Source organism: Schistocerca piceifrons, chromosome 1 (assembly GCF_021461385.2).
Source record: "Schistocerca piceifrons isolate TAMUIC-IGC-003096 chromosome 1, iqSchPice1.1, whole genome shotgun sequence".
NCBI lineage: Eukaryota > Metazoa > Arthropoda > Insecta > Orthoptera > Acrididae > Schistocerca > Schistocerca piceifrons.
This window is the reverse complement of record NC_060138.1, coordinates 340,046,076-340,070,956: the sequence shown is the minus strand read 5'-3', so window position 1 is coordinate 340,070,956 and position 24,881 is coordinate 340,046,076. Positions and strand designations below refer to the sequence as shown.

At 39.5% G+C, this 24,881-nt stretch overlaps 1 protein-coding gene across 3 annotated transcripts in view; it reads left to right on the top strand.

Annotated features, from left to right (window-relative positions):
• The window catches only part of LOC124783531 (ATP-dependent 6-phosphofructokinase), an 80,317-nt gene that overhangs the window by 23,765 nt on the left and 31,671 nt on the right, over positions 1-24,881 (top strand). For all 3 annotated transcript variants that reach the window (XM_047254031.1, XM_047254030.1, XM_047254029.1), the window contains exons 6-8: positions 3,381-3,489; positions 20,653-20,841; positions 21,455-21,645. In XM_047254031.1, coding sequence (XP_047109987.1) covers positions 3,381-3,489; positions 20,653-20,841; positions 21,455-21,645 — 489 coding nt within the window. The remainder of the gene's footprint in view (positions 1-3,380; positions 3,490-20,652; positions 20,842-21,454; positions 21,646-24,881) is intronic.

Sequence of the window (24,881 nt, the reverse complement as noted above, 5' to 3'; positions counted from 1 at the left end):
TGCTGTCTTGAGGAACAACAACAGAATTAATTTGCAACACATTGTCTTGGATAGACAGGCCAAACAAGTCAAAACAGTCTAATCCGAAAATGTTTACACTGTCTGTAGCGCGGAGCACTATGAATGAAACTGTTTTTGTATTGCCACGGAATGTGGCTGGCACGCGACATACACCTAACACAGGAATTTGTTCTCCACTATAAGTAGCCAAAGAATGTTTTGCCGCTGAAAGTTTAGGGCAGCCGATAGCTGCATACGTAGCACTATTTATGAGAGTCACAGACGCACCAGTGTCTAATTGAAAATTGAAGGTCTTATCCTGGATGCGTAGTTTCACAAATAGTTTATTACACTGTCTCTGGATCAGTGCAGTGGAGGCGGAAGACACAAAATCAGCGCGTTCAGCACGTGTTCGCTGCTTACGACAACTTGTGGGTTGGGCGGGTGGAACAACAACTCCCGCGTCACTTGCAGTCTGTACATCACTTTTCACAGCGGTTGAATTACGCTTGGGTCGCATAGCAGAGGGCTGGGTGGGTGGCTTATTGCGAACAAGTTTATTACCCACACGAACCGTGGAAGAGTCTTTAAACGCGACCTTCTGGGCGGGCTGGCTTTGAAGAACATGAATATCCATGGGCTGGGCAGCACTAGAATTGTTCTTGCGTTTACGAAAACAAACAGTCTGGATGTGTCCTTTCCTTTGACAAAAGTGACAAACCGCGTTTTTTAACGGGCAACGTTCACGAGGATGAGCAAGAACACACTTAGGGCAAGACTTAACTCTATCATTTTGCACACGCAGCTGACGAATGTGTTTAACATGACGCGGCCGGCTAGTGTTTACAGTCTGACTCTGCCGGTGGGGCCGCGGGCGTGACATAACTTGCTTAGCACAGGCAATTTGAGAAATACATGGCTGATCTAACTCACACTCAGCATAGTCAAAAGTATCTTGGGCTTCAATGATGTTCATCACAGTCTCTAATGACGGGTCAGGCAACTTTAAGATAGCAGCACGAATACGAGAATCTGCAATGTTTTGAGTAATAGCGTCTCGTAACATGACATCACTGTAGGAAGCTCCACACACACAATTAAATCGGCACTGACGGGTGAGGCCCCGTAAATCTGTTAACCACTGTTTATTAGATTGATGTGGCAGTTTCTTTAATCTGAAGAACTTGAATCTGGCTGCTGCCACATGAACTCGCGACTCGAAATACTCAGCAAGCTTGTTAACAACAACGTCATAGTCTAAAGCTTCTGGCTGGGATTCCGGGAACAACTTACAAAGTAGTCGATAGACTTCCACGCCTGCAGTGGAAATTAAATAAAGCTGCCGCTCAGTACCTGTGATTTTGTAGACTGTCATGTGCGCCTGCAACTGCGCGAAATATTCTCGCCATTCTTCTCTTGATGCATCAAAAGCACGGAAAGGTGGTGCTGCCTGTGCTTCTTACTTTTGTGTTGGAGGATTAGCCGCTTGTTTGGCGATTGCTTCCACCAGACTTTGTATTTGCTGACTCTGTAACAAGATCAACTGTTGTAAGTCGGCAGACATAGTGAACACAAATTAAACCAGCCCCCAAAATTTTATCGCTATAACCAGAAACAAGTTGAACCAGCCCTGCACACGAGTTCGGAAGCCCTCGTCGCCAGTTTTGTGGCGGCGTTCGTAGCGACAAACAATTTGCTGTAGAAATGGATTACGAAGTCACCGCCACACTTTTAATAGCGGGCCGACCGGTCCGCTGGAACAGTGAACAAAAAGATGAAAACCCAAACACTCTGATTAAATAAAAGTCGGTACTTATCTTTATTAAGATACAGAAACACAGTAGTGAACTCCGTGTCTACAGAGATCTGTCTAGTTCGGGTCGGAGCGGCTAGGTCAGCGTCGGCTGACGACAAACAACAACTCTGCTGCGATGAACACACAACTGACCAGCAAGTACACAATTCGATGGCGAGTATACAACTGAGCGGCGAATACAGAACTGTCCTAGCGCTCGCGACTCCAGCGCTTAAGAATCCAGAAGCCAGCGGTGGCGCGCGCAGACTTGCGGCGATTTCCTGTCTCGCTGGCGCTGCTTATGCGGACGGCGTCCGGACTTTGATGCTGCCAACCTTTTGGCAGCGGGCTCGGGTGGCATTACTGGCTAGGATATAACAGATTTCATGACCAATCAGAACCATTTCCAAACTGTCTGTACTGCACAAATGTAGTTTCATAGTTGTGATCATCATGACACCTTTGTTGAACCATATTTAGCATGTTTTAGCATTTGGCCATGTAGCACTAGTTGGCACAGTCATTTACTTTGTGTTGCTCAAATGTTTTTAGTTTAAACACAACACTGGTAATGTATTTTTTTTTATTTTTTCATGCTGAGAAAAATGTGTTTCGAGAGTTTATTCTTGTTGTCAAGTGCAGAACTTACGTATGTATTTTTGTAATTTGATACAAACCAGCCATGTGAATGATAGTTTGCATGTGTCTGGTTTGCGCGTAACTGAGGAGGCACAGTACCTGATAACCTGCAAAAATGAGTACAGTGCAAGAGATGCAGAATAACAAACGTTCAAACATCACAAAATAATTATGTACAAATCTGCACTTGACAACAAGAAAAAATTTCCTAAACACGTCATGCTAAGCGCGAAAAAATGTGTAACTAGTGCAGTATTGCATTATTTGAATAATGAATTACAGCTGCAGGCTTTCAAAAATGTCAATTATTACGTATGAAGTTGAGTCAAAAGTTCCTACTTCCCAGACAGTTATCTGTTCCAGTTATATCAGCAGTTTTTATTAGATAATAAACATTTATCAGATAACAAACAGGTCCTTGACAAGTCTTTCAATGCCTGCCATGTACATATATCATACATAAAGTACAGAAATGCAAGGGGGTAACATAATGTTTACAGCTTAAAAAGCTATTTTCCATATTCTACATTTTAGATGTCATAAACTATCACTGTAACCTTCCCAGACATTGCTTTTTTACCATCCCTGTTCTGATATGTTCCTGGCCATTGTTACATGTAGTAAATAAAATTCCACCATCTCTGTGTTGTCGTTTATTAAAAATGTTACAAAAACAAGAGAATAAATTCCCCATGCTCAGGAATATAACACTCTAATTGTCCACATTTCAATTCCTTGTAAAATGATAGTGTTATTAATAAAGGCCATTGTGACAAGAGGCAGAATTTGATTTACTGCACTCATTTTTAAATTCTGTCTTTGTTGTATACTTAATATTTTGAGAAATTTGCTAATACCACTGCCCTTCATCATTTACCTTGCAGTTTAACCTTATTTATCATCATGATATACTATAGTATTTAAAATCAGTTTTGTCAATTTTCAGATATTTGGCGCTGGTGACTGCCCTGACAAGTGAAGCTGATTTTGTGTTTATTCCTGAATGGCCACCAGAGCATGATTGGCCAACTAAACTCTGCAAGAAGTTAGCACAGGCAAGAGGAGACTTCTCATTTCTGCATCTTGTCTTCACCACGTTCTTTCTTTCCATCAGCTACATTACTTTCCTACTTAAATCATACTGTTGAATCAGACTCAGGCAGAAAAAAAAAGAAAATGTGAAAACCCCTTTTTACAAACTATTGGTAGGGCTAATACTTAGTAATTGAATACATTATATCAGCTTGGGATGGGTGGCACCTAAGCAAATGTGTGTGTCTGAATGTAGCTTGCAACCTTGACTTTTGCTTTATGTTTAGCTTATTAACATTTTAAACTAACTTGGCTTATCTGTGTAACCCTAATCATGCTCAGAGAATGAGTCTGTCATTGACTCCTAAAGTGATTGGCGTGGGTGAGCACACTTTCTAGCACCATATTCTGCACTGTTTCAGGAAGTAAAATATTTTATTTGAAATAGGAGTCTTATACAGTTCACAGTCACCAGCACAACCACCACCCATGGGGCTCACAAATCTTTCATGGGTACAAGCAAGAGGCCCTGAGATATTGCAGTACTGCCCTCTCCCCCCTCCCTCCTCCCCCCCCCCCCCCATCCCACCACTCTCCTCTCCTCTCTCTTCACATTCTACAATTCCCTTTTCTTCAACCACCTGTATTAACCCCCCTTTTCCCAAATTCGTACAATAGAGTGTAAACCTTTTGGGGAAAGATACCCTAGATTAGATAGCACTTTTCTGTGGTGTAAGATTATCTTTTACACTTTCTATGTGAATGAACTTATGAGCCAAAGAGGCACGATATAATGGTGCAAAACAATTGACTGCTTGTTGTTCCTACATGAGAAAAAAAAATGTGTGTGCGTGTGTTTTGTACATGCTTTACTAATGTTGCAGTTAGTACTTCCTCTTTTCAAATCGTGAACCATTTACCTCGCTTGATCTCCAACCTTACGACACCAGAAGAGGGGGGGGGGGGGGGGGGGAGACGGCATGCTAGTACAGCTGCAGACCTCTATCCTACTGTGGCGGCACTGATGGAGGAAAAAGTACCCCCTTCTGGAAATCTTACTCCTGCAAACAGCCAATCCACTTACACAAACATCACCGAATGGAGGCCGTGCACACACACACACACACACACACACACACACACACAGAGAGAGAGAGAGAGAGAGAGAGAGAGAGAGAGAGAGAGAGAGAGAGAGAAAATTTACATATCTACATAGATATTCCGCAAATTGCATGGCGGAGGGTACCCTGTACCACTATTTTTCATTTCCCCTCCTGTTCCACTTGCAAATAGAGCGAGGGAAAAAGACTGTCTACACACCTCCGTATGAGCCCTAATTTCTCATATCTTATCTTCCTAGTCCTTAGGTGCGATGTTTATTGGTGGCAGCAGAATCGTTTGGCAGTCAGCTTCAAATGCCGGTTCTCTAAATTTTCTCATAGTGTTTCCTGAAAAGAAAGCCACATTTCCTCTAGGGTTTCCCATTACCAGTACACATGGATATTACACCTATCCTTTGGGACACTTGAGAACAAGTGACGACCAGCCTAAACCCTGATCACCTTAATTGGCTCTACCCTCCCACCCCCAACCCCTCCTCCAATATCTAGCAGTTATTCAGTGGAACCATAAAGATTACTGTCACCACTAAATATAAATCAAGCTTTTGCAAAAATCAGATTAATACAGAAATATGTGTTAATACAATCTTCCATCTATAGCAGTCAGGCATCATTAAGCTCTACACTCCTAGCAGTAGCCATTTGTGTTCACCTGCCTGCCTTAATAACAATTTGTTGTGTGTACATCTTCATCTTAATACTGAAATTCTGTGCTGAGAAATAGATCTAATGCAATAGTAACCTCCTCCCCTTATCCTCTGGGGTAACTTCAGTACCCATACATGAATAGTAGAGGAAAACTGGACTGCAGTCTAATTAATAAAGACACCCCAATACGTTTTAGTGTTGCTGTAGTACATTTACTGCTGTTTACCTAACTGTAGTCCGAGCCTTGCAGCGGTAACAAACAGTGAAGTGCACACAGAAATCTGTGCGACAGTGACCATTATCGAGTTATCTCATCCATACCACTTTTGTGGCCCACTGAAGGCATATCATGTCAGTTGTTCTGAGCTGCCAAACAGTATGCATACTCCTCTTTAGCTCAAATTATATCGAACTAAGAGAAGAACATTGATGAGAGACACAGTGAGCATAATATCCAAGCAGCAAACAGCACAATATCCTTCTCTACAGGACCTCCTAGATGCAAGCCAGTCCCATAGCAGTAAAAAGAATTAGCTGACACCATTGAAGAAAGGTGAACATCTGTGTAGCAATGCTTCCTCTGACAACCAAATCTTATTCAAATGTCCAAGAAAGAAGGCACTGTTTTTTTAAACAGTCAAAAGAAAAAGAAAGAAAGATTGTTGGGAAAACGTGTTACCACAAAGAATGCACGTAAGCCAGCATCTCAAGGGTGGGCCAAACTGTCATATTAATGACACTCCTTTCCAGCTGGAATTTTTGATAAAGGTGTTAACATTATTATGAAAAGGGAGAGATTGCTAGTCACCATATAGAGGACACATTGAGTCACAGACATGCACAACAAAAAGATTGTTAAATATATATTTTCAGCCGAAAGACCTCCTTTCGAAGTAGAAGAAGAAAGACAGCTTTACAGCCTAAAACTTGAATGTGTGGTAGTCTTTTCGTTGTGCCTGTCTGTTACTCAGTGCCTCGTCTTAATGCCGAGTAGCAGTATGTCCTGTTCATGATATTGTTATTCAATCCTGGACTTTACATTGTTTGATATAGGGGCTATCAATGTGTTTTTTCATAATACTGAACGTCAATAGAAGTTCCACCAGTACCGATGCTTTAGATATGTAATGCCCGATTTACAGAAGCACAAAGTTAAGAGACATCCTCAAGACCAGATACAATGTATAACCACTGGTCCATCACGTGTGTAACTGTGGCAAAATAAATATAACGGCATTCAACAAGATAAGACAGAAAGGGGTTCCCCTAATCATAGAATGAAAGCATAATCATAATGACATTAAAAGCAGATAAAAACACTAGCAAAGATAGATACAAACCAATCAGTTTAACACCAACCAGAGTCAAACTGATCAAATGTACGGCAAATAAGACACTGTTGGTGTCTGCAAACAAGAAATCACTTTTTACAGTTTGAGTCTGCCATCAAAGATGCCTTTGTACATCAGTGGCATCTATGATCTTCATTGATTTGCAAGAGGCGTGTGGCATAACATGTAGACACCACTTCCTGGCTTTGCTACAAAAGTGGGGCTTCAAGCTCCATTTTGATTAAGTATTTTTTACCCCATTAACTATTCCATGTCAGAGAACATGTGTTGCTTACTAACCAACACATCAGGAAAATGGGGTCCCAAAGAGTTCAGAGTCTTGATCACCATCCTGCTTCCAAACACAATAAATGGTCCAATTGTTGCAGTACCCATTTTATGATCTGCATTGTCAATTATTGGTCATAAAATAAACGAAAAAATTTTAATCAAAGGCTGTTCTAAATTCTACAAATTACTTTGTCTCTACAGTAGGTTCACATCACTATGAGTAACAGAATGTCAGTTTCAGACTGAGCTATGGAAAGTGCAGACATGGATCCAAAATCAGGAATATTGTTTATCACCTGCAAAATTCAGAGTCACGTACTTCTGTAAAATGAGATTTACTCAGTCACATGATCATTACACTTAGGTAAACACCTGCGAGAAGTAGCAGGCCGTTTTCATTTTTAGTCCTAGTGTTCAATAAATTAGGCTGTTTGCCACACATAAAGCAACTTGCTTGCTAAAATTTCTGTGGGAATACATCCTGGGAAGCAGATGTAACCATCCTCATGAAATTCCATTAATCACTCATCTTAATCCAAGTAGATTATGCAGGCGTCACCCATACCATCTGCCCTGGGTTTATTAGATCTTGTACATCGTAGCAGAGTCCTCCTCATAATGGAAGATTTCTATATGAGCCTAATAGACAGCATGCTGCTGGAGACATGTATTCATCCCTTTGACGTACACCAGCTACTACTTCTAATTAATTATGGGATTAAAATAAGTAGAATTACACAACATCCTTGTTATTCAATCTTCTTCCGTTATCCCAACATCCGCTGACTTACTCCAGTCATTGTAAGTTTAATGTGGAAGTAAAGATTGCACTATATATTCCTATGTGTGTTGTTTTCTCACTGCAGTCTCCTTTTCACCGGAAACCTAAAACACTTGACAAAGAAAGTCCAGTAATCTCAGAGTTTATTTTAGAAATCTGCTGTGTCAGTAGTGACATGCTTTCTAAAACTCTCCGAATCATTTAAGCAGAATTGATTTCCTGTGACTAAGTTTCATTAGAGAACACAAAGCAACTTAATACATTTTTACAATGCGTACCAATGAAAAGACAATATGAGCATTACTGGCGGGACAGATGAAGCAACCAGCCAATAAAAATTGAAACAAGAACTACATGTGTTAAACACAGTGATTGGCAAAAGCAGGGAAGACTTTCATTGTTTTAATTTGCCTCATAGTGTTGTTCGTGCTACAATAATAACGAAATAACCGATACGTGTACAGCACCTATTATCAGTGACATGGCAGTATCTGGTGTAGGTGCATTGCAGCTGATGACTAATTGCTGAATGTGCCAAGTGAGTGTTTGCTTGTGTTATGGTTGAACTTAATAATGAACAAAGTCTGATGATCATTTAAAAACTTGGGGCACACTACACTACCTTTGTCAGTGTTTGGCAAAAGATATCATACACACTGGACAACCACTCACTGAATCCCAACGTCACAAATCACCATGGTGTAAGCAAGGCATTAAAGCTGACATGGTCCCATGTATTTACCACTGTCATTTCTATTCAGTCCTTCAGGAATGCATATCATTCAACCAGGTCTCCACAGACGGCTCCAAAAAAGAACAAGTTTAGTATGCATACGAGGGGGGACCCAAAAGGAACCGGACTCCGAGGGCGCTGCCACTCGTACACGTAGTGCAGGGTTCTCACGCAAGATGGTGTTAGTTGAGACGGCATCAGTGTAGAGCTGAACATGCAAGTGTGGTATTGTGTTTCTCTGACTGTTGGCAGCTTACCTCTGCGAAGTCATTATGGCAACTTTAAAAGAACAAAGAGAGTGTGTGAAATTTTGTTTCCTGCTTTAAAAAACTGCAATGGAGACACACCAAATGCTTCAGGAAGCTTTCCAGGAGGACGCTATGAGCCGCACACAGGTTTTCGAGTGGTTTGGGTGCTTTAAATGTAGTGAGATGTGTGTTGAAGACCAAGCTCGTTCTGGATGCCCTTCAACATTGTGAAATGAGGAGAACATTGAAAAGGTCCGCCAAACGATCGACCAAATTTCAGCAGAGACAGGAATCAGTTGGAGCTCGTGCCAGCGGATTTTGAGTGAGGATTTGCACATGAGACGTGTTGCTGCTAAATTTGTTCTGCGCCTTCTCACACAGGAAGGTCCGCCAAACGATCGACCAAATTTCAGCAGAGACAGGAATCAGTTGGAGCTCGTGCCAGCGGATTTTGAGTGAGGATTTGCACATGAGATGTGTTGCTGCTAAATTTGTTCTGCGCCTTCTCACACAGGAACAAAAAACCATCCGCATGATTGTGTGTCAGTACTTGAAAACAGAGATTGCACGTGATCCAAACTTCTTGAACAATGTCATTACAGGGGATGAGAGTTGGTGTTACGGGTATGACCCAGAAACCAAGCAAGCGTCAAGCCAGTGGAGGACTCCCAACTCTCCCAGACCAAAAAAAGCAAGGCAAGTGAGGTCAAATGTGAAGACAATAATTATTGCCTTTTTTGATGTTCGTGGAATTGTGCATCGGGAATTCGTACCCCCTGGCGAGACTGTTAACCAGCACTTTTACTTGGATGTTTCAAGGCGTCTGCGAGAGGATGTGAGCAGGAAACGTCCGGAACTTTGGCGAGCAGATGACTGGTTTCTGCATCACAACAACGCTCCAGCACACACGGCCTTACGAGTGACCCACTATTTGGTATCTCAGAGGTGGTCTGTCATTCCCCACGCTCAGTATTCGCCGGACCTAGCCTCGTGCGACTTTTTCCTATTTCCACGAATGAAAAAAACACTAAAAGGGGAGCGTTATGACGATGTGGAGGTGGTAAAAACAGCTTCGCAAAGGGCACTGGACAATATCAAACTTGAAGAGTTCCAAACATGCTTCCAACAGTGGGAAAAAGAGACTTGACAATTGCATCGCATATATTGGAGAGTATTTTGAAGGTGACTGAAGTAATTTTGTAAAAAGGTTCATCAATAAATTTTTTATGACAACAATCCGGTTTGTTTTGGGTCCCCCCTCGTATGTCCATGATAATTTCTTCAAACATTGTTGTCTATTGAGTGGATGTATCATTAATACAGTGGAACTGGTAACTCAAGTTTGATCTCTCACATACTTCAAAATTTGTTTTGTCCAGAAACCTTTCGTATGCTGCTGACACTCTCAACAGTTTCCCGGAAATAATATGACTTTCGTGAAATATCCAGATGCTCTATCGGCAATGTAAGGAAAAAATAGTTTGCTACTTACTGTAAAGATGACACGTTAAGTTGCAGATGTGCATCAACTAAAAGACACTTACACATTAGCTTTTGGCCACAGCCTTCATCAGGAAAATAAACACACACACACACACACACACACACACACACACACACACACACACGACTGCCCTCTCCGGCAGCTCGGACTCTAATGCTTTTATATGATCTTTACAGAACTAAAGCCACTATTATCATCCTTTGGACAGTGAGCCATATCAACATGCTAGGAACTGACAGAGCAGATGAACTAGCCAAGGGAGCCTTTGAGAAGAAATTGTTGATGCTATCAGCACTTTAAGCTTATTTAAAAACATATCTACCATATCGGATTTTGCATAAATGGGAGGAGGAGTGGCAGACTAACATCTGTCCCAATAAACATGGGACAATCAAAGATATAACTAAATATTGAAAGTAATCCCACTGCATTTCTTGAAGTGTGTCTGTTGCCATGTTTTGTATGCCCATTTATATTTCCAAACTCACACAACTACAGGGAGAACATGAAATATTTCTGTGATTACAGAAATCTATTTATGAGGAACTAAGCTAAATACAGCTATACTGTTTGTTGCAAGTCTTCCACTTATGCTCCTTTTATTGCCTGCAGAATGTCTAGGCAGTACTCAGTTCCTCTCCATGTATTTGCAAACATCTCTTACATCACTGCCTCTGCAGTGTGTCATATTTGTGCTGCAAGAGTTTTCACATTAGGTACTGGTGAACAGAACATTTTATCTGTAATGTAACCACAACAAAAGGTCAAGAGGGGTTATGTGAGGTGAGCGTGGATCCTCCCTGCTGATCCATCTGTCTGGAAAAGTTACATCCAACTACTAGCAAAGAAGGAACCTTTAGTTTATTGGTGCGAAACATCTTGGTGAAACACTACCTGTGGCTGAAATTTCTGTAACTGAGGTGCAACATGATGTTCAAATGTGTCCAGGTAAACTGTTTCTGTGATGGTTGGAAAATGTGCAGAAATTTGCATAGACATATGGAAGTGTTTACATAAGAAACTTTGAGTTAAGATACCATTTGTCACAAACCACCTAGATGTACTTAGCATAGTTCCTTAGAAACAATTTGTTGCAATCAGGGAAAGATCACTCTGTGTATCTATTGACGAGAAGACTAATCATGTTGTCACTGGAGAGGGATTATGAGATTATAAAGTGTTACCAGGAAGAAAGTAGCTACCATGACAACATCTGATTCCCTTATCAGAAAATGGAATTAAACAATAGATACAATTCCAGAAGCATATATCTCAGGGGCTCTCCACTCTGAACCTTCTCGTGCTGACCTGCTACCTCTTAAACTGCTATTGCTTCCTTTCTGGCATGTTTTTGGGAGTTGAAGAACTAATAATCTTGTTATTAAGTCTGGGATAAATGTCTGGATGCGGTATCTTGATGCAAGAGCCATGAACTGTCTCCCCAAATTTCAGGCCACTTCCTTCTCACATTTTCTTGCAGGCATCACAGCACATCCCAATAGTATCATCGATTAACAGTTTGTCCCTGTGGCATGAATTCATGATGAACTAATCCTTCAAAGTCAAAGAAAACTGTCAGCATGGCTTTGCTGTTTGACATGATCTGACAAGCTTTTTTTGGTCTCGGAGAACCTTTCTCGACCCATTGTAGGGATTGAACCTTGGTCTCAACATCGTAACCGTAGACCCACGTCTCACCACCAGTTACGATTCTCTTAAGGAACATCTTGTTCTCATTTGTTTTATTCAAAAACTCTTCACAGATTTGTCTTTCTGTTCTTGACTCGTGAGCCACGGGATGAATTTAGTAGCAACACAATGCTTTCCAAGACACTGTGTCAGGATTTCATGACACAATCCAACTTAAATTTCACATTCTTCTGCAGTCTCTCGGACAATCGGCCTTCGAATGGCACGCACAATTTCATTGACGTTACTGACATGAGTGTCATTGGTAGACGTTGAAAGGTATTCTGAACAAGGGTTATCTTTAACTTCCGTCCTGCCATTTTGAAACCGTCTGATCTGTTCGTAACACCAAATGCAGCTTAAGCACTCATCACCATAGGCTTCCTGCATCATTTGGTGTGGCTCTGTAAAGGTTTTCTTGAGTTTCATGCAAAATTTAATGCACATTTGTTGCTCCTCTAACTCTGCCATTTCAAAATTCGCGAAACGTGCGGCAGATATTATATTCGGTACAGCATTGAACAATAACTAACAGACGTAACACAAGGAAGCTTCTGGCAGGGATGCCAACCACATTTTGCTTCAATAATGAATGTTCCAGAATCATCATTAAAGGTGGTTCTTGAAACTTTGTTAGTAGACATCCTCAGGATAGTTTATGTTAATCTTCAAGTTCAGTTTTTTCAGAGTCGCTCTAATACTCTCCCAGGGATTAAACAAACCTGTAACCATTTGTGCTGTCTCTTCTGTACACGTTCAATATCCCCTGTTAGCTCTACTCGGTACAGGTCCCACACACTGGAGCAATATTCTAGAATAGGTCACACGAGTGATTTGTAAGCAACCTCTTTTGTATACTGATTGCACTCTCCTGGTATTCTACCAATAAACTGAAGACTACCGCCTGCTTTACCCACAACTGAGCCTGTGTGATTGTTTCATTTCATATCCCTACGAAGTGTTACACCCAGGTTCTTGTTTGAGTCGGCCGATCAACTGTGACTCCTTGATATTATAGTCATAGGATACCACTCTCTCTCTCTCTCTCTCTCTCTCTCTCTCTCTCTCTCTCTCTCTTTCTCTTTCTTTCTTTCTTTTGGTGTGTGTGTGTGTGTGTGTGTGTGTGTGTTTTGCACTATTTTACATTTCTGAAAATTTAAAGAAACTTTCCATTATTTGCACAACTTTGAAATCTTATCAAAATCTGACTGAATATTTTAACTTTCGTGCCACTAACAGCCTCTACATATGACCAGAATTCCTTTGATTTTTGTGAAAGATCGTATGACAATATTTTGCTACAGTACTTATTGAAGGCTTCACACATTGCCCTCTTGACAGCCAGATGGGTTTCATTCATGTGACTTGACTGTTAGAGCACTGGACTGTATGTAGGTTAGAGGCTCTCTGTGGCATACAGTTTTAACTTGTCACATACAGCAAATATTTTTGTTGGAACAGTATGTAAAATAAGGGAAGGGCAACAACTCACTGTAAGCTGACTGATGTGGCACATGATATAACATAATATTCTCTAACTCGCAAACTGTGGCTAGAAGAGCTCAAAAAGCTAGTGAATACTGTGTTCTGTTGTACGTATATGTGCCACACGTCAGTGAGTGGTTGCTTTTCCCTTATTTTACTTACTGTTCCACCTAGAAATTTCCATTATTGTTAAATATTTTTTTGTATGTGTATTAAAGACAAAGCTGAGGAATAAGCTTGATGTTCACTTGAACAGTCTTGAGAACCATTTTCAAATCATCAGATTGGCTGTTCATGTGTCAAGAAGCACATGGATTCAGCTTTTGTCTGCCTTATGTCTCATGTCATTTAATGCTTGATGTTATCTGAACTGTATATTTAAGCTACTGACATACAGAATTAAGTGACAGGACTGATTTATTCATCATAATTTTACACCTCGTAGAGTGGTTATTGGAGCAATATTTTGCCATCTCATTGTAAGAACTTTGATGTGTTTTAAGATCCAACTTCCAAAACACAATACGGTATGCATATTACTTAATTTCACAATGGGTTAGTCAGACATAGGAATTTGAATTAAAAATGCTTCATTTTTAAACATTTCGCTGCTACAGAGGTGCTCTTTGCATTCTGCGCTGACATGACTTTTTTTATGGCTGTACTGCCTGCCAAAAGCTGGTGCTTATGCTAAGAGATGGCATTGCGTCTACATCTACATCTAAATCAATACTCCGCAAGCCACCTAACTGTGTGTGGCAGAGGGTACCCTGAGTACCTCTATCGGTTCTCCCTTCTATTCCAGTCTCGTATTGTTCGTGGAAAGGAGGATTGTCGGAATGCTTCTGTGTGGGCTCTGATCTCATATCTTCCAGGTGGGTTTGTATATTACTGCAATGTTCTACTTTTTCAAGATTTTTTCCTATGCAGTCAGTAATGTCTGTAATGAAAAGCAGGGAAACTTTTGGCTCCAACAGCGCTTGAGCATCGCTGTGATTTCTATGTGGTGGTCTTAACACTCTTCTTACCTCACCGAACAAATAACCATTCCTGAGCAATGCACTGGTAAGATGTTTTAATTCTACTTCAAGCAGCTCTGATTCACTGGTTGATATATCTGCCAACGTTTTTTGATGCCTCGTTCTTGTTTTGGGTGATGGTAGTAACAGTTTGTACGCATTGGTTTTCAGTAAACCATGTGGCCCAAGCTAGCATCTTCTTTCTTGGAAACTCGCACACGAAGAAAATTTAATTTTCTGCCTGCCTGCCTCCTCCACAGTAAATGAATCTTCGGGTTGATTACGTTGAGATGTTTGTAAAAATGATCTACTTCCTCTCTGCCATGCTGCCAAGTACTGACAGCCAGAAGTGGATACCATGAGATACAGAGAGGCCACAGAGATTGTTATACACTCCCCAGGAATTTCAGTAAGAAGGAGGAGGGCATGAAATTGAATGACATCTGGATTCTTGTGCTGAAGAACACATGTACCACTTTTCCACCATGGGGTGATAGCAACAATGGATGACAGCATTCAACAACAGTCAGTTGTGCTTGGGTATTCAAAACATGACGTTGCACCACTCCATGGAAGCACACAGAAGCAGAATTTTGATGCAGTCAGTAGCGAGCCAAGATTCAAAAAAGCTACAACCCACCCTTGAAAATGTTCTCTGCAGATGGGGTGATACCTTGGGTTTTGATGTGAAATCCATTCGCCCACGGCATAATAGCCCAAAACATTACATTAATTGTGACATTTCCGGTCATGGAAGTTTATATTTTAGGGATTTGATAGATGCACAGAGTTTGAAATGGCGCATCTCAGAATGTGAAAAGAACTTACTGACATTGTTAAAAGACCTAGTGTGTTGAGAACTATGATAAGAGAATTTCTAAAAATTCTTAGATATGCCAAATGGTGTTAATATCAGGTGGAAAAAACCTGTAGTGTTTGAGAATGTAGTCTCGAGGACTAATTTATTGGTCCTGAAAGTAGAAGATGCTACCGAAGCGTTAACACAATTCCAAAATGAGTGATGAAAATGTCCATTAAATCAGCCAGGCAATGTCCACAGCATTTTATGGGTGTGTCGAAGACAACAAGACACTCATCTAATACTGATGTGTTTTTGTTGTGTATCCCTCTGTCATGTGGTGATATTTAATACATTCTCCAAACCTCAGTATAGATTGGACTCCATAAGGAAATGTTCAGTGACAGCCTATTTTTCACATAGCATCAACAGGAAGTAGTATTGGTGTGGTGTGTTGTGTTGAGGTCTGTAGTTCCGTGTACTTGGTGCAACATATAATATATGTCCAGCCCAGTTCAAATGTGGACTCTGGACAGACCAGGTCATAAGTGATCTACGCTCTTTTTGTTAAATAACTTCTCCACAAACTATACAGAATTATTAAATGCTGTTTTTGTGTTTGTAAACATAGCAGTCACTCACAAATTGCTTCAGTGATGGTAGACTGTCAGAATATCCCTGTAACATTCTGCCATGACATTCCAGCTGTGCAGACCAACAAAAGTCACATACTCTTGGCTGGTTTGAGACCATACTGCAACTCTCCCTTTTCATATTTCACTGCTGCATTGAAGCAGACTGGTAGATGCTACCAAACATTATTGAACTGTACATGTTTCGATCAGAACTCTGCAGTCGTGATGCATCCTCCTTGATGAACAGTTATAGTGATGGGAATAGGTGATGAAACATGGGATGGAAAAGAAGTCCCATGCTTCCTGACTGAGCGTAGGGGAATGATGCGGGAGACCCGCACTGCCATACTAGGCAAGGTCTTAATGGAAGTGGTTTGCCGTTGCCTTCCTCTGACTGTAATGGGGATGAATGATGATGATGAAGTCCGCCCCAGTAGCTGAGTGGTCAGCGTGACGGATTGCCGTCCTCTGGGCCCGGGTTCGATTCCCGGCTGGGTCGGAGATTTTCTCCGCTCAGGGACTGGGTGTTGTGTTGTGTTCATCATCATTTCATCCCCATCCGGCGTGCAGGTCGCCCAATGTGGCGCCGAATGTGATAAGACCTGCGATATGGCGGCCGGACCTGCCCCGCGAGGGGCCTCCCGGCCAATGTCGCCAAACGCTCATTTCCATTTCCATGATGATGAAGATGACACAACAACACCCACTCATCTTGGGGCATGTGAAAATTCCTGACCCCGCCAGGATCAAACCTGGAACCCCATGCTCGGGAAGTGAGAACGTTTCCCCAAGCCCACGAGCTGCGGATATAATGAAACATGATGCAGTTAATTTGATGTGTGCGGTAATGAAAAAAAATGGGTGTCTTTTAGTCCTGTAGAGACCAAAATTTGTGGTTCTTGCACTCACTTTTGGACTATAATTATTCAATGATATCTGCAGTTCGTGATGAAATCAGAAAGCTTGACAGTGTTATATTTAGGTTGGCTGATATCCCTGACAGCCAGAAATTACTTACAGACACTTCCGTGAATAAAAATAAAAAAAAAAGGCCATCACTAGTTTGGTACATAGGTCATATTTGCCAATCATCTGGCCAAATCTAACACCAAGCACATTTGCAGAATGAATTATGAGATGCTGGTGCAAATTTTTGAGACCATCCAAATAAAAATCGGAAAACAAACTGTTTCCACAGTTGCCTTCAAAGTAGTCTACTCGTGCTTCTAAGAAACGCTTTATCGATTTTGCCATAGTAGGGCTTCTGCTAGCTGAATCGTATTAAAAATAGTTGCGTTTCTGCTAGAATCTCCTCTGTAGAGTCAAAATTTCATTTTTTGGGAAGAGAAGGAAATCACAGAGGGGATAGATCAGGTGAGTAGGATGGGTGGGGGGCAGGTGTAGTGCCCTTTTTTTTCCATATGGAAGAAATTACTTACAGACACTTCTGTGAATAAAAATTAAAAAAAGGCCATCATTAGTACTGACCTGAAGTTTCTGCAAAATTTGACATGTGTTTTTGGCCCGCAGAGAGGATGGCATCTTCTTCTGTGAAAATTGCTGTTTTATTTCAGGGTCATAACTGTACATGTATGATTCATCAGTAATTGATTGTGGACAGGAAATTTTGCTCAGCTTGAAGTGCTGTTTGCAGTTTGGTGCGCCCATGAACCAGATGATGTGTTTGGTTGACGTTCAAAAGATGAGGAATGGACTCCTATACAGTTCATCTCATGTTCAATTCATCAGCTAGAATTCATCATCCCATATGAAATTCCAGTGATTTCACAAACTTTGCCTTCTGTCTTTGTGGATCACTTCATGCACTTTCTCAATTGTTTATAGCTGTGCATGTTGACAGTCAGCCCGAGCGTATGTACTCCTCCCCAGACTCCCAGCCATGTTTAAATTTACTAAACCAGTTGAATGTTCTTGCTTGGCTCAAAGACAAAAGTGTGCTTTAACATGTGACGGGTTTCAGCTGCAGTGTTATGGAACTTAGAACAAAGCTTAATGTTCCGTTGTTCCTTCAAGTCCATTTCATAATTCACTGGTACAGTAAAACATTGTGTAAAGAAATTGGCATTAGTTTTCACATTGATGATGATGCCTTGTGGCAGGCTGGCAGTTGAAAGACAGAACTAGAAATACCCAGCAGCAGAAGTTTTTACTGCTGATTCTTTGGATGCAGTATTAAAATTCTCAGAAATTTTGGTTAGTACACCTCATTCTTGTCTCCTGTGCTGTGTATCATTTACAGCTATCTTCATCGAATGATACAAACTCGCATTTGGGCGGAGTGGGCTTCTATTTCCTACCTGACCTTCCAGGCAGTAGGAGGAATGGTTCTTTTGAAAAAGACATAGTCAGTTTCCTCCTCAGTACTTCCCTTATCTGAAATTGACTCCATCTCTGATAACCTCATTATTGATACAGTATTAAACCCTAACCATCCGTTTACAACTTTTTTCAAATAGTATTTCGTCTTTCTCATTTACAATGCATATACAAATAATTTGTCCTTAATGTGCTTAAGAATGTAAGAGAACCACTCTCTCATAGATTTCTATACCATCAGCTTTGTAGACCAGTGGTAACTGCTTCCTGTGGTACATGTTTCGTGTCATGTATATAGCATTGAATCTGCAAAAAGGTATAACTGTGGGAGGTGTTTATAAGAGGATGGAAAATTTCCAAGTAAATATTAAGTCATATGTAAAAATTATTGGAACTTTTATAAGATTATGTTGTATTCCTTACTTAGCAGATATTTCTGTCTCACTAAGTTTGACACATGCAGCAAATTGTTTATAGCACATTGCTCATTGTTATAAAATTTTGCAGCCAGTTTGTTCGTACATGGTACACATTGTCCAAAAAATGATTAGTGATTCAACCGGTATCAAACTACAGACAATCTTCCCCATGGCATGCAAAACCAAAACTGAGATTGATTTTCAGTTTCCTCTAAAAGTTCCTGTATGTTAGTCTCAGATAACATGTGTATATGCATGCCAAGCTCCATACATTAAAAGAAGGAAGGGAAAATTGAGTGTTTAATGTCCCACCAGTGATAAGTGCATTAGATACAGCTCTTTCTGGATGAGATTGGGGAATGAAAATAGCCATGATATTTACAAAGATTGGAGCACCAACTTTAATAAATGATTTATGGAAACAATAGAAAACCTAAATCTATGCTAGACAATGAAATGAACCATACCCTCTTGAATGTGACACCAGTCTCAGTCATTCCACACTCACTTAAACTCTTCATGTTGAAGCATTGTCACTGATATCCACTAATTTGTAAATGAGAGCCTTCTACTTACAGTTAACTTCAACATACGCCCACTTTACGCATTCAGTGAAATTTTCATGTCACTTGACAGTTTTGGTCTCCAAATAACAAGTTACTGCTGCTTTCACTTGGGCGTTACCTTACTTGGATTGCACCTGATTCTTCCTGATCACTTAAAGATCTGCATTTAGTCTGGTGTTTCCTGGTAAATGAGTAGTGCTGCAGTTAATTTGTACCTTGAAAGTGTAACCTAAAACTACAGGTTAAGTCTACTTCCAAGGTAGCAGCATATACACTTACAATAGCTAAAATATTTACTTGCTTTCTGCCAACAGTGAATATCATTTGGGTTTATGCCTGCTGCGAAACTTCTTGGTGCACGGATACTTAGCAGGGTCAGATAAATGTACATTCATAAGAGCTTTTCACAGCAGAATACTATAACACTTGGTAAATGCTAACAAATTTCTCAGTTACTGTAGTTTTGGTGCTGTTTTTTACTAGAGGTGCTGATTTGCACTCTCAGACGTAAGTGTATCAACCAAAATAAATATTCTGAAAGTTCTCTCTTCTTACCTCCTCACAATCTTTACAACACATATTTCCTAAAGAATATTAACACAATGGTCATAGATGTATTTAGTCCATCCATATGTGCTTTTATATAGCTTGCCAATAAATGGGTGCAACTAGCAAATATTTTTTTAAATTTTTCCTTGCCCTCTGTCTGTGTACTTAGCACTTGCATGTCATTTGTTGTTATGCTAGGTTTTTGCAACAATATGCTCTTTACTCATAAATGAAGTGTGTTAAAATGTATTTCTTGTACATTACTGTAAACATTCTGATTTGTTTATTCATGTGTTAAGTGATTTTACACATTAGCATATGCATATAATTTTGAAAATTGATACGTGTACCCCTGTGAAATGTTTTCCATGAATTTATAAATGTTTCTTCTCATACCCAGCACACAGAAATATTCAGTTAGTTATAAAATTAATCCTTGTCCATCCTATGTATCCTTTAGCCCCAATCTTACCCTTTTTGTACATTCACAAAGATAACGTTTTTTTTTCTTGTTTGTTGTAGTGTACTTTAGTAAACAGAAATACAACTGCATGAAAATAAAAACTGTGATATTTTATGCCTGTAAATGTTTCAAAAGCATTTAAGCTGGTTTTGTTAGTGAGCTAGAAATTTTCCAACAAGTAAATGAATTAATTTTGAAATATTTGTTGTGCTTAATAACTATAAACATCTGTTGCATCTTGGCTCTTGACATCACTTGACTAATTTGTCATTTCATTCATAGTCAGTTGTGCGATTGTATAGTTTGATAATTGTAAATTACTTCAAAAATTATGTGATAGTCTGTGGACAGAGTAAAAATCTCATTGAGCATATCAAAGCTGAAATGGACACATTATAACAAACATCAGGTAGCTTCTCATATAGTTGTTGATAACTTACGACAATGCTATCTAATTTTCTTTTGTAATGTCAGCCACTTGTTTTGTGCATCTTTTCCATGGAAATTTAGACTAAAATTCGTTTAAAAGTGCCATTGCAGAAATGGAGGTCTCATTTTTGATTGATAGGAGCGGCTTGCTGGCCAACGGTTAAACATCATTATTGTTGCGGAAGGAGCTATAGACCGTGATGGACAACCGATTACTTCAGAGAAAGTGAAACAGGTTGTTGTAGAAAACTTGCAGCAAGACACCCGTATAACTGTACTTGGACATGTGCAGCGAGGTGGCAATCCATCTGCATTTGACCGAGTATTGGTAAGCTTTTCATTTGCTGAAGTTAACTAAACAATTTTAATTAAAATTTGTTATAAAGTTGTTTTATGTCCTCATATAAATGCACATAATGCTTATTGAAAACCTTTGCTTACAAACATATGAAAATGTTACACTTTTTATTGTGGAAAGTACTGTTATATTCGGTCTGGAACATTTGACAGCCCTGCAACATACTAACTTCCTGTCTCTCTGTCTGTGTGTGTGTGTGTGTGTGTGTGTGTGTGTGTGTGTGTGTGTGAAGAACTAGAAATATTTCAAGAACTGAGTACCAGTCGACGAAAAGAGACTGAAAATTTGGTGAAGAACATGAAACAAGTTAAATTGTTTATAAAAGTTCTTTGTCACCAGTGCTGCATATAATGTCTGCAAGGCTGCTGTAGCTTCCTTTTATCAATGGCTTTTTGTGGGTTTTTTGTTGCTGTTGTTAAGTCACCTTCTCAAGAACATTAAACATCATGCAGTTATCCTTCTATTGAATAAACACTTATGACCTGAATGCTGAGACCCAGTAGATTTAACATTCCTGTATTATGGATTTGTATGATTACTTTTCATATTTAATTGTATACATAACTTTCTTTTCCTTTATTAGGGCTGCCGTATGGGAGCTGAGGCAGTTCTGGCTTTGATGGAAGCAACACCAGGTTCCGAAGGAGTTCTTATCTCTCTAGCTGGTAATCAGGCTGTTCGGTTGCCATTAATGGAATGTGTAGAAAGGACAAAAGCTGTTGCAAAAGCTATGGCTGACAAACAATGGGATAAAGCAGTTCAGCTTAGAGGCAGGTACGTGTGTTTGTGCCATATTCACTTCAAATGAAGTCTAATTTTATGACATGTTACTGCCTTAGTGCTATGCCACCGACAAGTGAGGCCAGGGACTAATCTGCTGGATGCTGTTTTACCCGATACACATGAGCTTTCTTGTAGCTGACAAGATTAACATATCTAATAATGTCTTCAGATATCATTTATAATTGGATGTGGGCAAAGTCACCGGCAGTTCCATGCCACTCTGTAAAATGCATAACAGACTGCTTTTTTGATCAACTTCTTGTAAAAATTATTTTTATTGAGAAGTAATAAAATTACTTTTGAGATACAAACAATAATAAGCATACTGTGTTTGCTAGCATATAAAACTGACCAGCATAAAAGACGCATCCCACTTTTCAAGACTTTATTTTTAGAGGAAAAATTTAACACTTAATACATCAATTTGTGGTGTATGCACATACATAAAATATCTGTGCAATATAAATAGGAAAAAGGTACTCACATTTTAATTTTCATCCTCAGATCTGCAGAATTCATCCTCAGAAGTGAAGGAAGAAATACCTGAAGCCGTCGTGTCACAATCTGAATTCTCATTCAATATATTATCTGGTGTACCCTCCAGAGTGTTAACTGATTCCACACTTCTTAAATGATTTAATCACTGTTTCAGTAGTTATAGAGTTCCATGAAGCATTGACCCATGCACAAACTTTAGAAATGCTAGCTCTCTTTCTCTTTCCCAGTGGCATCGTTTCGGAATCTGTAGATTGCATCCATCTGCTCCATTCCTCCTCCATAAGTTCTGTAAATGGTCTGTTGATACAGACATGTAATGGTTGAAGTAAACTAGTAATCCCTCTTGGAATTATAGCTAACTAGTCTGCAATTCATTCAATCTGTTTTTAACATCTTCTGTTCTGTGAGAATGAAATTGATTCTATACCAACAGGGCAGACTTCTTTTGTGTAATGAGTCTTTTTGTGCCCTGAGTTATTAACAACAGTAGTCTTTATTCTCTTGGACTCGACATTTCTGTTGGAAGGCACATGAGAGATAACGGAGTCTCATCCGTGTTTCCATTTTGTGGAGGTTCAGGCTTTTCTCTTTTCCTTGCATTTAAGGACAAATTGATGAATTCAACAAGTTATTCTTCATACTTGGCTGGCATCTTCTATGATATTTTTACCTTGGTCCACATAGAAAGTTGATATTTCTTCACAAATCTTTGAATGGCTTTATGTTGATCTAATAGAGTTGGCAAAACCTCTATTGGTGGATACTATTTTGCTTGATAAATGATCATTTTGGTAGAAACTGAAATTCCCACTTGTCTGTTCCTAAAATCCAAGTGCTGGGTTCTGCTTCAAGTTTTGCCATTTAACTGCTTCATTTCTCAGATTATGTTTACTGTGAGGTGCTTTCTTTAAAACATCTTCCCTGTTCCGCCAGATTCTTATCATTTTTTTTCAGTTGCGGGTGGCCCAAAATTTCTTTCTACAGCCCTGTTTCAATGCTCTTTAGAATATAGAATCACTTGCAGCTTAAATCCAACAGTATAGCAATGCCATATTTCAGTCATACCTTACAAATAAAACCACAATATGGTACGACACAAGTGGATCTCTACATTAAACACAACAATAACTGAAGCTTGAATAAACAATATAAAAATTGTTAATGACAGCTCATGTGCATCCATTGAATCCTATACAGTTATAATGCTCAAAATTCTAACAACGAATTGCTTCAAACTTAAACGTAGGAAGTTTGAGAAATGGAGTTTATAGATACCTACCGTAACTTGCTACCAACACGACACACATCCAGTTTTTGGACCTATAACTGAAGGGAAAAAAGTGTGGGGAAAATAATGGTATATTATAGTGAAATGTGTAATCCAAATTACTTTTATTGAGAAGCAATAAAATTAGGTTGGGATGAAATAACAATTTACTTATATTGAAGTGTGTAATCTCAATTTGTGTGTACGTGTGTGTGTGTGTGTGTGTGTGTGTGTGTGTGTGTGTGTGTGTGTGTGTGTTATTGATGAAGGCCTTCTGTTGTTTGATAAGTCAAACTAAAGGAATACATTCCAGAATCTTGCTAATTTGTAAATGGAAGAAAAGTTGATAAAGAAATGTCCTTTGAGGTTTGAATATAAATGGCCAGATCTCTCTATGGGAAGGACACAATAGAGAAAAGCTTCTCTGACACCCCAAAAAATAGTATTTTTTTCATGTGGGCTGGTTATAGATTACTGTCCTTGGTACTGTTTTTAAAAGTAATTATTCATCTAAATGTCATTGGATGAAAAAAAGTCAGCTATAATACGTTAGGTATGCAGATTATTGATTTACTAACAGTTTAATCTATTTCTCACTCAGTCACTATGGAAACTGCTTTTAAAGGATTTTCTGTCTGTAATTCAGAAACACCTATTTAAAGAGCATAACCAAAGCTCATACTTTCATGCTCTTTAAAAAAATTAAGTATTTTTCACCTCTTTGATTTCACATATAGCCTGAGTTCTTTAACATTTCTTCCATGGGGTGATACTAAGAAATATCATTTCAAATAACTCCACATCAGTTTGTATCATGGTTTGCTTTTTTTAAACTCAAATGTTGTAAATATGCTTTCAATTTCATTAACATTCAATGCAATAGTAAAGATGTTTTCAGCCTAAAGGTTGATTTTTAACACCCTTGTGCTTCATTAGGCATGATCCTGTAGCTGGTGGTATGCTCTTGCCTTTATCTAGCCTTTAAACTGACTTAACAGCCAGGTGAGGAGGCCAACATGGACTCCAAAATTCATTGCAACCTTTCATTTTTCATTTTTATAACGCATTACCAGAAGAGAAAGAAAGAAGCAGTAGGTAACAAAAAAAATCCCAGAACTGAATGATAACTGAATCCTGAGAAATATTGTTTTTGTAATCTGAGACTCGCGCACTGCTCAGAGGTCTCTGCACTTCATGCAGTAAACCCCAAATCAAAATCATGCTAGATGAGGGGCATTAAGATGGCAGCTCCTCCACAGTGGTGGCCCTGTGTGGTGCTTGTAATGCAGCCAGGGGGAAAGTACACTGCTGGCAGAAACTAAAATATTCTCAGACCTAGGAAAGGATTGAATATTGATGGACTGGAAAGATTATATACATATATATATATATATATAGGTCTGAGAATATTTTAGTTTCTGTCAGCAGTGTACTTTATATATATATATATATATATATATAG